Source organism: Hyla sarda, chromosome 3, assembly GCF_029499605.1.
Source record: "Hyla sarda isolate aHylSar1 chromosome 3, aHylSar1.hap1, whole genome shotgun sequence".
Lineage (NCBI taxonomy): Eukaryota > Metazoa > Chordata > Amphibia > Anura > Hylidae > Hyla > Hyla sarda.
The window spans coordinates 256,901,716-256,915,243 of record NC_079191.1 but is presented as its reverse complement, the minus strand read 5'-3'; the positions used below and the strand labels follow the sequence as shown (position 1 = coordinate 256,915,243).

General features: G+C 40.7%; 1 protein-coding gene across 3 annotated transcripts in view; it reads right to left on the bottom strand.

The window, feature by feature from the left end:
- Positions 1-13,528, bottom strand: part of NCOA7 (nuclear receptor coactivator 7) — a 211,120-nt gene that overhangs the window by 158,610 nt on the left and 38,982 nt on the right. For all 3 annotated transcript variants that reach the window (XM_056566476.1, XM_056566480.1, XM_056566477.1), the window contains exon 2: positions 4,788-4,928. In XM_056566476.1, coding sequence (XP_056422451.1) covers positions 4,788-4,837 — 50 coding nt within the window. In that variant the 5' untranslated portion in view covers positions 4,838-4,928. The remainder of the gene's footprint in view (positions 1-4,787; positions 4,929-13,528) is intronic.

The following is a 13,528-nucleotide window of genomic DNA, read 5'->3' as shown; positions in this document are numbered from 1 at the left end:
AATGTAACTGTAAATTGTGCACTTTGAAAGTATTTACCTTTGGGTATGTCCAAATTTGAAATGTGTTGCAGAACTTTGTCTCTGTGATGGTTAAATCCATGCACGTATTGTATAAACAAACTATTTAGCTGTATTGATGGATTATCAGATTTATCTACATGTGTGAATATACCATAAGGCCTCTAATGGAATATCTAATGGAATGTTGTGTGCATTTTTCAATTCATTTATTCCTTTTTGTTCTCGTATTATTTTCCTATCAGCTAGTTAGGGACAAACTTCAAATGGTACCTAGGAATATTCTTGCAATTTTGGTTATTATTTTAGCCAAAATTAGGAGTGGAATTAGCCTGACTGTAATTTACAAATAAAGCAAACAAAACAGAAAAATGCTCAAAATAATAGATTCATTGCTAAACCCCCGCAAATTTGTGTGATGTTTATTTTAGAAATTAAACTCTACTATTGGAGCTTAAAACTACAGCTGTAAAATGAGAAACACTAGCAATGTAGCTCACTTGGTCTACCTTTAAAATATACACTCTCAGTCCTTGTATGTTCGAATTGAACACGCATGACATAAGTAGTTACACTGAACCTGTGAAACCTTATAATTCATCACAACATTACATGTTGCTGGGAGCCTAAGAATATACAATGATTTTCAGCACTGCCAGGCCCTGTTATTATTATTATTACTGTCACTGATAATAATAAATGGCATTATTTATGTATTATAATTATATAACATCATCAATATAGTATTTTCTTTTAGTTTATATGTTAGTAATATTTGTATGATTGGATATATTTTTTTCCTTACATTTGGAACAATACCTGGTTGCAATGTATATTATTGGGGGTAATATCATGTATACAGTACCTAAAGCACTTATAGAGCGGTATAAAATAACTGTAACTTTAAGTTCTGAACTTTGAGAATATTGTGGTTTACAAAGAGAGAAAAATGAAACCCAGAATGCTCCAAAGGGAAACATAGTAACAGTTTGTAAGGTTGAAAAAAGACAAGAGGCTTTTGAGTTCAACCTAGAGACACAATATTAGTCAGTGGTATTAATATTACAGCTCATGGGACACGATAATTGGAACTAGTAATTATGTTATGGCTGATGAAACATATTAGGCGGTGGTATTAATGTTATGGATGCTGGGACACAATATTAGAGGGTGGTATTGCTGTTATGGATGATGGGACACAATATTAGGAGGTGGTATTCATGTTATGCAATGTAAGATACTATAAACTAAAATAATTCAAGATCCCTTACATAGAGGCATTTCTATTCATTGATATAGCCCCTACATACACAGATATGTTACTTTTATGAGTGTCTAATGTGAGAAATAGGGGGATTGCCTGTTGGAAACTGCTTTGTTTATACAGCTGTTCATGGATACGGCTATGTACGCTGCTTTTGCACAGTTTTTAAAGGTATAATAGAAAAAAACTGCCTGTACCCCGTTTCACTACTCTGTGGAATGTGTGGCTTCTGTACAGAAAAAATGTGCTTCTGCAGGAAAACTCTGTTTATACAGCTTGGTTTGGATATATTTCTTTTCCTTACATTCGAAACAATACCTGGTTGCAATGTATATTATTGTTCCTAAAGCACTTATAGAGCAGTGTAAAATAACTGTAACTTTAAGTTGTGAACTTTGAGAATATCATGGTTTACAAAGAAAGAAAAACATAACCCAGAATGCTCCAAAGGGAAACATAGTAACAGTTTGTAAGGTTGAAAAAAGACAAGAGGCTGTCAAGTTCAACCAAGAGACACAATATTAGGCAGTGGTATTAATATTATAGCTCATGGAACACAATATTAGGAGTTGGTAATTAGGTTATGGCTGATGAAACATATTAGGTGGTGGTATTAATGTTATGGCTGCTGGGACACAATATTAGAGGGTGGTATTACTGTTATGGATGATGGGACACAATATTAGGTGGTGGAATTAATGTTATGTCTGATGGGTTTATAAAGCTTTATTAATAGAACTAATCATATATTCAAGCACATTTCATAGAATAATTATTTATATAGCTAAACATATTCTAGAAATCAAGGGATGCAACACGCCACAAATCTATTTTTTCAATTAGGTGTGTAGGGCTCTATAGTATAAATGCAATGTTTACCTCCTTTAACTTTTTATCTAGTTTTAGGAATGGAGCATATTGTAAAATGTATGGTAAGAAATGACAGAGCTAAATGCATACCAGATGTTTGTTAATTATAGCACAAGGTGTGTAGTAAAGCATCAAGCATTCATTATATACTGTGAAAAATGACAGAAGCGAGAACAGCTGCCGTAGAAGCAATTTTGTCTGCTGCTGGACATGTCCAAATATTACTGTAACACTCACGTTTCTGAAGACAGGAACTCCGGTGTATGTGGATCTGCTGGACCTGTGTGGCAGATGACTCGGACCGTGCCAGGGAATGGAGTCTAAGGTGCCGCTGGCCTTCACCAGAGCCCGCCGCAAAGCAGGATGGGCTTGCTGCTGCAGGCGACACCCAGGTCGTAAACCCCCGGCAACGGCTCGACCACACAGGCGGCTGAGGAGATGCGAAGCACAGAAGGGATGAGACAACTCGTAGTCAGGATAGCTGTAGGTCAGGGCAGGCAGCACAGTAGCGTAGTCGGGACATAGCAGAAGTTCAGTAGGCCGGCGGCAGAGAAGCAAGGTCAAGGTCACAAGAGCAGGAGATCTGGTACACGGCAAGGCAATACAAAGGAATGCTTTCTCTAGGGCACAAGGCAACAAAGATCCGGCAGAGAACTGAGGAGGGTGGAGGAATTTATCAACAAGACACAAGTGGTTACACTAATGAGCGTACTGGCCCTTTAAATCTTAAAGTTCCGGCACGCGCATGCCCTAAGGGACGGGGACACATGCGCCATAGCAGAGAGGTGGAAGCAGAAGCAGGGGAAACAACCGGAGTGTGATGGACTGGGGCTTGCATGCGGGTGCGTCCCGCAGTGCGAGTCCCAGCCCCGTCGGCAGCAGAAGGTAAGGGGACCATGCGCTCACGGCCAGCGTGTGAGGCCGGAGCACATAGCGTAACAATTACACTGGGGCCCCACACTTTAAACATTCACATCCATTTAGGAGACTACGTCAGTGAATGTGGGAGAAAGGGTGTCGAAGCTATGCAGGGAAGGGGGTACATATTACTCAGGGTGAGAGGGGCCCACACTATAAACATTCACATCCATTTAGGAGACTACGCCAGTAAATGTGGGAGAAAGGGGGCGGGCGAAGCTATGCAGGGAAGGGGGCGTGGCCTAGTAATGGGAAGGGGACGTGTCCTAGTGAGGCTCTGTTAGAAAAGGGGGTGTGACACCTGTCACTTTATTTCTGGTGGGCGGTTTGACAAAAGGTATCCCCCCCCTCACAGATCTTATAGATTCTACTCACAGATCTTATAGATTCTGTGTTGTTGTTCAACATCGCACCCTGGCACTCCAGAAGACTCAGGAAATGTTTCCCCTTCCTATTGTTTGAGGGTTATAAGGTGAACTGACTCTACTCCCTCTTAGTTGTTAACAGCATTGGATGTAAATCAGTCACAGACAGGTGTAAGTTCACAGAAAGCTTTTACGTGTACAGTCTTACTCCAGAGACTTCCCATTGCTGTATTTTATGATCATTTTAATTTAATTAATCTAAACTGACTAATAAAGAAACTGTAGGCTGTAAAGCACATAATACAATGCATGCAATGGGCTACTAATAGAATGTACAAATCTGTATGGAGACCTGAGACCTTGTAACCCTTACGAGTCACATGACACCAAGAAGGGAAAATGGCTTACGGGACCCAATATGGACATTTCCAGTAAGGGGTGTAGTCCCTTTTGTTGCCAAGGTTTAGACATTAATGACTGTGTGTTAAGTTATTTTGAGGAGACATAATATTAACCACTGTTATACAGGCTGCGCACTACTTTACATTGTAACAGAGTGTAATTTTTTCATTTTACCTTTCAATCCTTTAAACTATGCTAAGCAGCCAACTCCACTATTCCACTATATAGATGCCAAGCAACAAACACTGTACTTGGGAATAAACCCCTAAGGGTTTATAACTTTCTTTAACAAAGATTTTGCACCTCTGATCTAATGTGTAAGTGGTCATCCAGACTGCCCCCCACAAAAAAAAGCCAGGCAAACATGAATCAGCATATTGGATTCTTTGCTCTTCTGGAAAATAAGTGTCTGGCAGCCGAGTGTGCCTGTTTATCAGGAGTTATAGTTGTCAATTGCATCTGGCAGCTGTCTTATATGTATAGCCTCCTTTACGATGCAATAGTAGCAAAATAAAACTTACCTTAGGAATAGGTTTCTTGATCCTAGAACAAGCCTTCACTATTATACAATTATCATAATATATGTTATTATTGTTTATTAGACTGAATAAAATGTAACATGATATATAAAAGAAATGTTCTAAGGTATTGTATCTACCTCATTCTATGTAGGATACACTTACCTTTTAGGCTGCTTACCAGGAGAGTCCACAGGGAAAGCACTAAGGGGGAGATTTATCAAAACCTGTGCAAAGGAAAAGTTGCCCATAGCAACCAATCAGATCGCTTCTTTCATTTTGCAGAGGCCTTGTTGAAAATGAAAGAAGCGATCTGATTGGGTGCTATGGGCAACTCAGCAACTTTTCCTCTAGACAGGTTTTAATAAATCTCCCCCCTAGTCTACTAAGTGCATACACTCTAATAGCACCAAGATCAATAAAAGAACCAACCTTGCAAAGTAGCCTGGTCTTCTCTCTTTCTTTTCTTCCTTGTTGTCCATGCTGAATATTACGAGCAGCCACAGTAAGTTCCTGAGTCCGTAGACAATTTATTTTCCTTTCACTGATTCATTTTCAAAGCTGTTCTTCCTCCTTTAACAACACAAAGAAGTATATTTAGGGGCCTTGACAGACAACCTGCTCGCCAAGTGATCAGACATCAACTGCATCTGCTGAGAGAAGGTGCAATAAAGTTTGATGACATAAAATGGGTCACATGGCAAATTAAATGTGCCAAGAGGAAAACATAACTCTGCATATACAAACATGCACACAATAGTCAGAATTTTTGCTACAATGTCTATGATATGCAGTCTGGTTAGGACCAGACTTAGTTTCCCAACTTCTGGGCACAGGGACAGTTCTGAAACATTGTATACTGTGGGTACATTACACTACACACTAGATGTGACTCAATGATTCTATGATTTGACTGTGATGATACTGGATTTGACTGTGACGGTGCCCACGCACAAGTGAATGACTTCCAATTTAACAGAAGGATTTTCAGTCCATACATTGATATGGAAGAGGAAGGTAGTGGAAAAGGGGTCACAGGAAAGGGGAAAGCCAGTTCCAGTTGAAGATCCCACCACAATAGTAAATCTGGACCCCTGCCAGAAATATATTTGGAAGAAAACAGGGCTTTATACGCCTCAGAGTACTTAAAATCCCCACATCCGTATAGAGATCTGACCTACTTAGGAGTGATGTGGTCAGGCTCTCCATTCTATCCTCCATCTCCCCAACTTTATGTACACAATGCTATAAGAAAGGGGGGGGGGGGGGGATTGAGACATTCCATTGGGCTGGAATGCAAGCCCGGGCAACATTAATCAGAAATTTAAGAATCAATTTCCTGTACACATTAAGGGTAGGGTCCCAAGTGCTGCATTTTGCTGCACGTTTGCTGCTGCGTATTTTCATACCCGTTGAAGTCAATGGGTAGGAAAATATGCAGCTGATTTTGCTACATATTGGCCCTCATTTACTATTGCAAACCCAACAACTGGCGGGTTGCCTGTGCCTGATTTTGCGCCTGAAATTGTGCCTGAATTGAAAAGGGGGGGAAGGGGCGTGATCACAGAAAAGGGGCGTGTTCCCGACATTTTCACAAAATCCCAACATATTTACTTAAGTTTTCATAGAAAATGTGGTGGATTTCAGCTGAGGAAAACCCTACAGATCAGAGCATGTGTAAAAAAAAAAAGCTAAGTGTAGGGAAAAGTGGAAAATGTAGGGAAAGCTTAGTAAATACCATGGGAAATAAATTGTAGGGAATTAAAACCCACAAAGAAACCTACACAACACTCTTAGTAAATAAGGGCCATTGACTTTGATGGGAAGGAAAATAGGCAGCAGCAAAATACATCACGTGTGACCCTACCCTAAAGGAAGTATCTGAAACATGTAGGGGAAACAGATTGGAAAATTAGGAGTCTGCTTTTGAAGAACAGTATTCATGGTCGCATGCACCCCATCTCAGGACCCTTGCAATTTAGGACATGTCGTCTGGAGGGGAAATCAGAAGCGTATAAAAATCTGAGAAAGAATAACGGGATAGACCAGACCCCAAACATGCAGATTTAAAAGGGGTACAATGTAATGAGAAGTTTGAAGGAGAAGGAAGAGATAAAAAAAAAAAATTAGGTTAGTTGAAACGTTCTCCATTCACCCATTGGGACCGGTTCAAATGCTGACAACAACTCAGAAGACAATAGCCATTCATTACTATGAACAAAATGCAAAGCACTAAATTTACCAGCTGTACTCTAGGATCAGAAGAGGCTAGCCCTCAGATAGATGTAAGGCTACGTTTCCACTTGTTTTTTTTTCTGGCAGTTTTTGGATAGCTGCCACTGCAGTTTTTGAGCCAAAGTCAGAAGTGGATCCATAAGGGTGGAGAAGTGTAAGTTCTTCCTTTACATGTCCTATTCCTTTTGAATACACTTCTGGCTTTGGCTCAAAAACTGCAGTGGCAGATATCCAAAAACTGCCAGAAAAAAACCAAGTGGAAACTTAGCCTAATGGTGCAGTTTACATAATCCTAAAAACAAGATTTATGGTTCTATTTAAAAACACTTTGACGCTATATTAGAATATTAGATCCTTTATGTAATACATATAACTGTTTTTTATTGACAGTTTAATTACAGCAATTCCCTGATCAAATAAAGTGAATTATCAACATTCCTCATGGCACCAGCATTTACAATGCTAAGGATCTCTGTGGCCTAAATTGTTTCTTCAGATAGGAGTCTTCTTGTCTTGAACATGTTCAGTAAATGTAAAAACAATTCATCTTACCAAATACCATTACCGCCTTATAGGCCCAAGCTTTATTTAGAGGGAACATAGTGAGAAGGGATGTTGCACTATTGTAAGAGAAGCGAAAGATGATCCAGCACTGGGTAAAAGTTGCAGATTTATTAGGATTCGAATCCAACATACAAACTTGACATGATAAAACCGACACCCTCCCTCGTCATACGCGTTTCAAGCGCAAGTCGTGTGGTCTAGTGGGCAAGTAGGAAAATTTAGGAGGGTGCAATTAGGATTAATTAATTCTCACCTGAGCCAGTACGATATAAGTCCTTGCCCAACAGACCCATGACGTCACTGAGGAAGAGCGCGCATGCGCTTGAAACGCGTATGACGAGGGAGGGTGTCGGTTTTATTGTGTCAAGTTTGAATGTTGGATTCGAATCCTAATAAAGCTGCAACTTTTACCCAGTGCTGGATCATCTTTTGCTTCTCTTACGATCCTACTAGCACAGAGCCAAGTGCGGACCCGTGCACGGGAACATTGGAGGTGAGCTGTACAACACATTTGTATTGTCTATGTTGCACTATTGCACTCAGCTATTCTCATAACTTCCAAAAACTTTAATGGAGAATAACTGCCAAGGAGTAATCTTTAGCTTAAAGAAGTACTCAGCTGAAAACATCTTATCCCCTATCCAAAAGATAGGGATAAGGTGTTAGATTGCAGGGTCTTGCCGCTGAGGACCCCCGTGTTCTTTGCTGCAGCACCCCTGCCATTCGATGCACAGAGCAAACTCCGCTCCATGCCTGATGGCTGGTGATGCCAGCCGCCACACCCCGTTCATTCATGTCTATGGGAGGAGGCGTGATGGCTATGTAATAGCCATCACGCCCCCTTCCATAGACATGAATGGAGGGGGCGTGGCATAACGCCACGAACGAGGAAGCTGCAAGTTTCCGTCTTCTGGACGCCGCCGCTGCTGGCCCCGAATCGAGGGGGTGCCCAGTGACAGGATCCCCAAGATCTAACATCTTATCCCCTATCCTTTGGATATGGAATAAGATGTTTTCAGCGTAGTACCCCTTTAAGGAGGTTTTGCCATTAAAGTGGTGGACCAGTAAAAAATAACTTCTCTCTCTACACAGAATAGTGTATTAGTGTCTGATTGCGGGGAGAGGTCAAACCCCTGGGACTCTCTAACGATCGCCAGAACGGGGCCTGGCTCCATTCATTTTTAAGTGTCGAAGATGCCCGCATACAGCACTCAGGTCTCTTTGGCACTCCTATAGAAAATGAATAGAACACATGCTGTCTGCAGCACGCACTCCTCTCAGACAGCCAGGCCCCGTTCAGAAGGTCCAACACTTATCCACTATCCTGTGTTGTTTTTCAACTGACTACACCTTTAGGGTACGGTTACACATGCCATATTTTGCTGCATATTTGCTGCTGCATATTTTCCTACCCACTGAATTTAACAGGAAGCAAAATATGCAGCTTATTATAGAGGTAGATAAAGAGAACCAAAACAAATGAGTTGGTGGTCAGATAGGATCAGAGTGTGACGTCGGGCAGGGATAGAGTGCAGCCCTGATCTCTCCCGCTTCCTCTGTCTCTGCCTAATTGCATACCTGCCCTATGCAGCGGGTCCACAATATTGGTGAAGGGTGGTTTGAGCAAAATGGGGAAAAGTTAATGAATTCTGTTTTCTCCATGATAAGCTTTAGAAAGTGGGAAGAGAAGAAGGAAGATATAGCTGATAGACACTTTGGGATTCTGGATAGCAGAGACTTGCTATCCAGACCAAATGTATAACGTAGGGGCCCCAGGACAGAGCCTTAGGAGACTCCAACAGTCAGAGGATGATATAGAAAGGGGCATGTGAGTAAGAGACACTGAAAGTACATTTGGTGAGGTATGAGGAGATCCAGAAGAGTACCAAATTATTGACGGTGAGGGATGAGATTGTAGCAGGAGGGAGTGGTTAACTGTGCCAAAGGCAGAGGAAAGCTCAAGTAGAAGGAGCATAGAGTATTGGTGTAAAATTTGTGGACAGCAGATCATTGGCTATTTTGGTGAAATGATAGGTGGAAAACGTTTTTATTTTTTATTTTAGAACAAGGCCTCAACATAACAAAACGTGAAAACTTTCTGAATGCATTGTGTATAAATTCCTGCCAAGAAGATGTTTGCTGTTTTCCAGCTCATCTCCCTTGGAATGTAATTTTTATAAGTTGTCTGGGATTCTGCATAAGAAATCCTCCTGTGCTGACTCCAGAGATACCAAGAAGAGTAGTAAACATGACAATCACATACTATATTCATGCACTAAAGGCAGATATGCTGGAGAGCTCTAGCTATTCTAAGTTACTGTCTAGATTTTAACCTATTCACAATAGAAATGTCTAAAATGGCCTACAAAGAAAAGCTTAATACTGTTTCATCAAGCCATTCATTTTGATTGATTTAAAACAACTTTATTATATCTAAAAACCTAAAAAATACAAATAAAAACTGTGACACTTATCTAATTCAATAAAAGTAAATTGTCCCACCCAAAAAATCGGACAAATCCTTTAATTATCTAGACTGTAATTGTGATTAATAGTGCAAGCTTAAAGCCTTAAAGGTCACACAGTGAATCTCATAACTAGCATTACAAAGTACAGTAAAACAAGTTTCCATAAGCATTATTTAAGACAACTCAAAACGTTACATGTCATATTTGATTCACTGCCATTGGGTTTCTCAATACAACTAACAAACTACAATTGTCTAGAAATGACCAACAAAACCAGACACTACACTGTTATATGTAAACTCAACAATGACACAGTCATTTAATGCTATCAGTGTCCTAACAACAATTATTTCAAGGGGGTCAGTCCTCTACATGCTATTAGCAAAGCTTAAAATCAAATTACATAAGTAGCCATTCAGATGCCATCCAGATTACTTTTCATAATAAACCATTCTGTAACTAAAATCTGGTATTTTTCACCAGTTTTCTCTTCTGTGGGCAACTGTCAGTTCTCCCAGAGCTTAGCTCCAGAGTATGTGGAGACTAGCTGCTATGATGTCACCCATACACAGCTGACAGAGATCCTGCTCTGTACCATACCAGGAGCAGCAGCAGCATGGAGGACATTATACACCAGTAATATGCTTTGAATCCAGCAATGGGTTGAGATGTATTTCAAGATGCAGCCATCTCACTAGCCACTTGCCTCCTCCCCCCATCAATAAACTTCTAAATGTAGCATGTCACTTGATACCTGACTTGCCTGTCTTGACATTTTAGTGAATTGAGAGTGAATGACCAGAGCAATGGGGAAGGAGAAGTGGCTCATTATTGCAAAAGAGGGCTTTTTCATTCCAATTTTAACAAAATATAATTTGAATGCTCAATAGAACTTTCTAACGTTATCTCATTTCATATTAGTTTTTCATTTAACTATTGGGGAATTTTATACCTTTCTTCAAAAATATTGGTGAGTTATTATACACATACAGCACAAATTTATTTTTATCATAATAATAATAAGTAATAATAATTATACCTATATACCCGATTAAAAAATAAAATGGTGTTATGCATTAAATCTTACCAATGGTTATGATATATTCGACGTAAACGATTAGTACTGTATATGTGAATTAATTTTAAAAAAATTATGTAAAATTAGTTGGAAAGGGGAAGTAGCATCTTCCACACCTTCCACAGCCCTTAATTCATCTTCCCATGTCTACAAACTCTCTGTTCACAAACCTCCTTCCCAAAAGAATATCAAACAGAAGTGGTCTCTTGCCCTCCTGTGTCTGCCCTGATAACTAATGTAGTAGATCCCCTTCGTTGTTCTCCTCTCTTAGGGGGAGATTTATAAAAACTGGTGCTGAGGAAAAGTTGATCAGTTGCCTATAGCAACCAATCAGATTGCTTCTTTCATTTTTAAAAAGGCTTCTGAAAGATAAAAGAAGCGATTTGATTGGTTGCTATTGGCAATTGGTCACCTTTTCCTCTGCCCAGGTTTTGATATATTTTCCCCTTAGAGATTTTCTCAAGAATAGATATGGCCTTGTGTTTCCATGTGTAAACTGCATAATCTGAATAGTCTTTCATGTCTCTTTAACATTTTGAATGTTACACTTGAGAAACAGCATAATCCACCTTATTTATGTAGGTTTTCTTTTTCATTTTATTATATGCTATTGTCCAAACAAGTCTGATATCTCCTCCTTTAGTGTTGGCAATTTGAGTTCCTCTGTTAAAATTTTTTTGCTTAAATTCCTTGGAACATTTGGATTAAGCAGTATTTGACAAGAAACTGTGGTAAAAACATAGTGGCGGGTTTCTTCCTCAACCATAACCCATAAGGGATCATATCACGTTCAATGTACTGTTTGAGAATGCTGGAATCCCACTAGGGGCATTGTTCACCAGAGTATTGTTTTCCAGGCGATGCAGGAGCTCTTTATACTTTGGTCTGTTGAATGTGCAAACTCCACAACAGACAAAGACTTACTTGTCTAAAATTGCTTGTCTATCTTGGTTTCCATCAACTGATACTCCTGACGCAGACATATAGGCTGCAATTGTAGTAGAATATTTTGGCATAATGAAGTAATATTTCAGCATAATGCAGTAATAAGTCTGTGGTCCTTCAGTTGTTCTGGGGGACCCTTTAGGGATGGGGGCTCTGGGCAATTGCCCAGGTTGCCCCCCCCCCCCCCCCCCCAATGCGGGCCTGCATGGATGGAAGTAGGGATCATGGTGATGTTTCTGATCTCTGTCTAGGGCTCATGAATTATGTAATTTCATGCCCCATTACTACTCTATGAATACAGAGCTGTAACATAGTCATGTGCATGGTAGTTTAAATGTAAGCCCTTTACACTTAAATGGGCACTATTAGATTCTAAAACTTTTTCTATGTTATACATCTATACATCTGTACTGTCTATAAATGTCATATACACATTTCTTGTCGGGGGTTGTTTCCAGACTTTTTTTTCTGTTGAGTGAAATTTTTCGATTCAAAAACATTTTTATTGAATAAACAACACAGAAGGATTACAGAGAGCATTCAATGCGGAGAGAATGAGATAACCAAAGTGACCTTATAGGTTCAATTAACATAAATAATGCTCAAACATTGAAACAAATGAATGCAATGAAATAACCATCTCAGGAGGGAGGGAGGGAAACAAGGGAAAGGCTCATGATAAAGGCACAGGAACTGATGGGGATAGGACAAAACACAAAGAGAGAGAACAGGGTAGAGAATAAGACAGCTCGTGAGAGAAAATGAATACACAAAAAACTATTACAAAGCATCACCATATGCAAGCAACATGGAACAGCAACAAACAGACAAACTAGAGAAGGAAGAGGACAGAAGGTTGGGGGGGGGAGGGTAAAAAGAAAAAGGAGAGAAGAAAGATAAGAATAAAGAAAAGAGGGGACCAGAAAGAATGGAAAAAAGAGGAAAGATAGGGAGACCACACAAGGACGGCCCCAGGGATTCAAGATATTATGCGATATGTAGCCAGGAAACAGAAACTAGACCAGGGTAACAAGGTGGAAGTGTAGCGTGTTAGGTCAGACGGGGCAACAACCATGAGCTCTTCCACATGTTGAGTCAAGGCCACTTGAGTGACCCACGTTCCTACAGTGGGAGCATCTGGGAGCGCCAGTGCCGGGGGATGACCATCTTGGATGCTTGAATAATACCGCAACAGGGAGCATTTGTATTTAGAGATGGCCACGGGGAGCATAAACAGCAGCACAGTGCCAGGGTCACGAGGGATAGATACTCCGGTCACAGTCTGGACAATTGAAAGGACAGAATTCCAAAAAGGAAACAGGGCCGGGCAACTCCACCATATAAGTGTCGTGCCCTCGGCAGCTCCACATCTCCAACAAGAATACGGGACCGATGGGTACCAGCGGTGAAGTACCGTCGGCACACGGTACAAGCAGGAGAGGATTTTGAAGCTAGTCTCCGGGGCTTTAGTAGCCATGACCGCTTTGTGAGTCAAATAGAAGCAGCGGGACCATTGTTCAGGAGAGTATTGTCAGCCAAGCTCGGCCTCCCACGCCACACAGAAGGAGGGAAGGGCTTGCGATCTAGGCAAGAGTAGTAGGGCATATAGGAAGGAAATGGAGTACTGAGGACAGGACGAGGACACGCAGAGCTGCTCAAAGGGGGTAAGGGAGTGATGCAAGTTTAAGGGGCCATGTAATGAGGAATGAAAGTGGTTCAGCTGGAGATATTCGAACAGAGCTCTAGAGGACACTGGCCAAGACTCCCTGAGGACGTCTAGGGGTTTGAGAATAACACCAATAAGAATATGGCAAAAGCGCATAGGGCGAGAAAGAGAAGCGCTCATGAAACCACCCTCTGAGGTCTAGCCAGGAGTGATATCA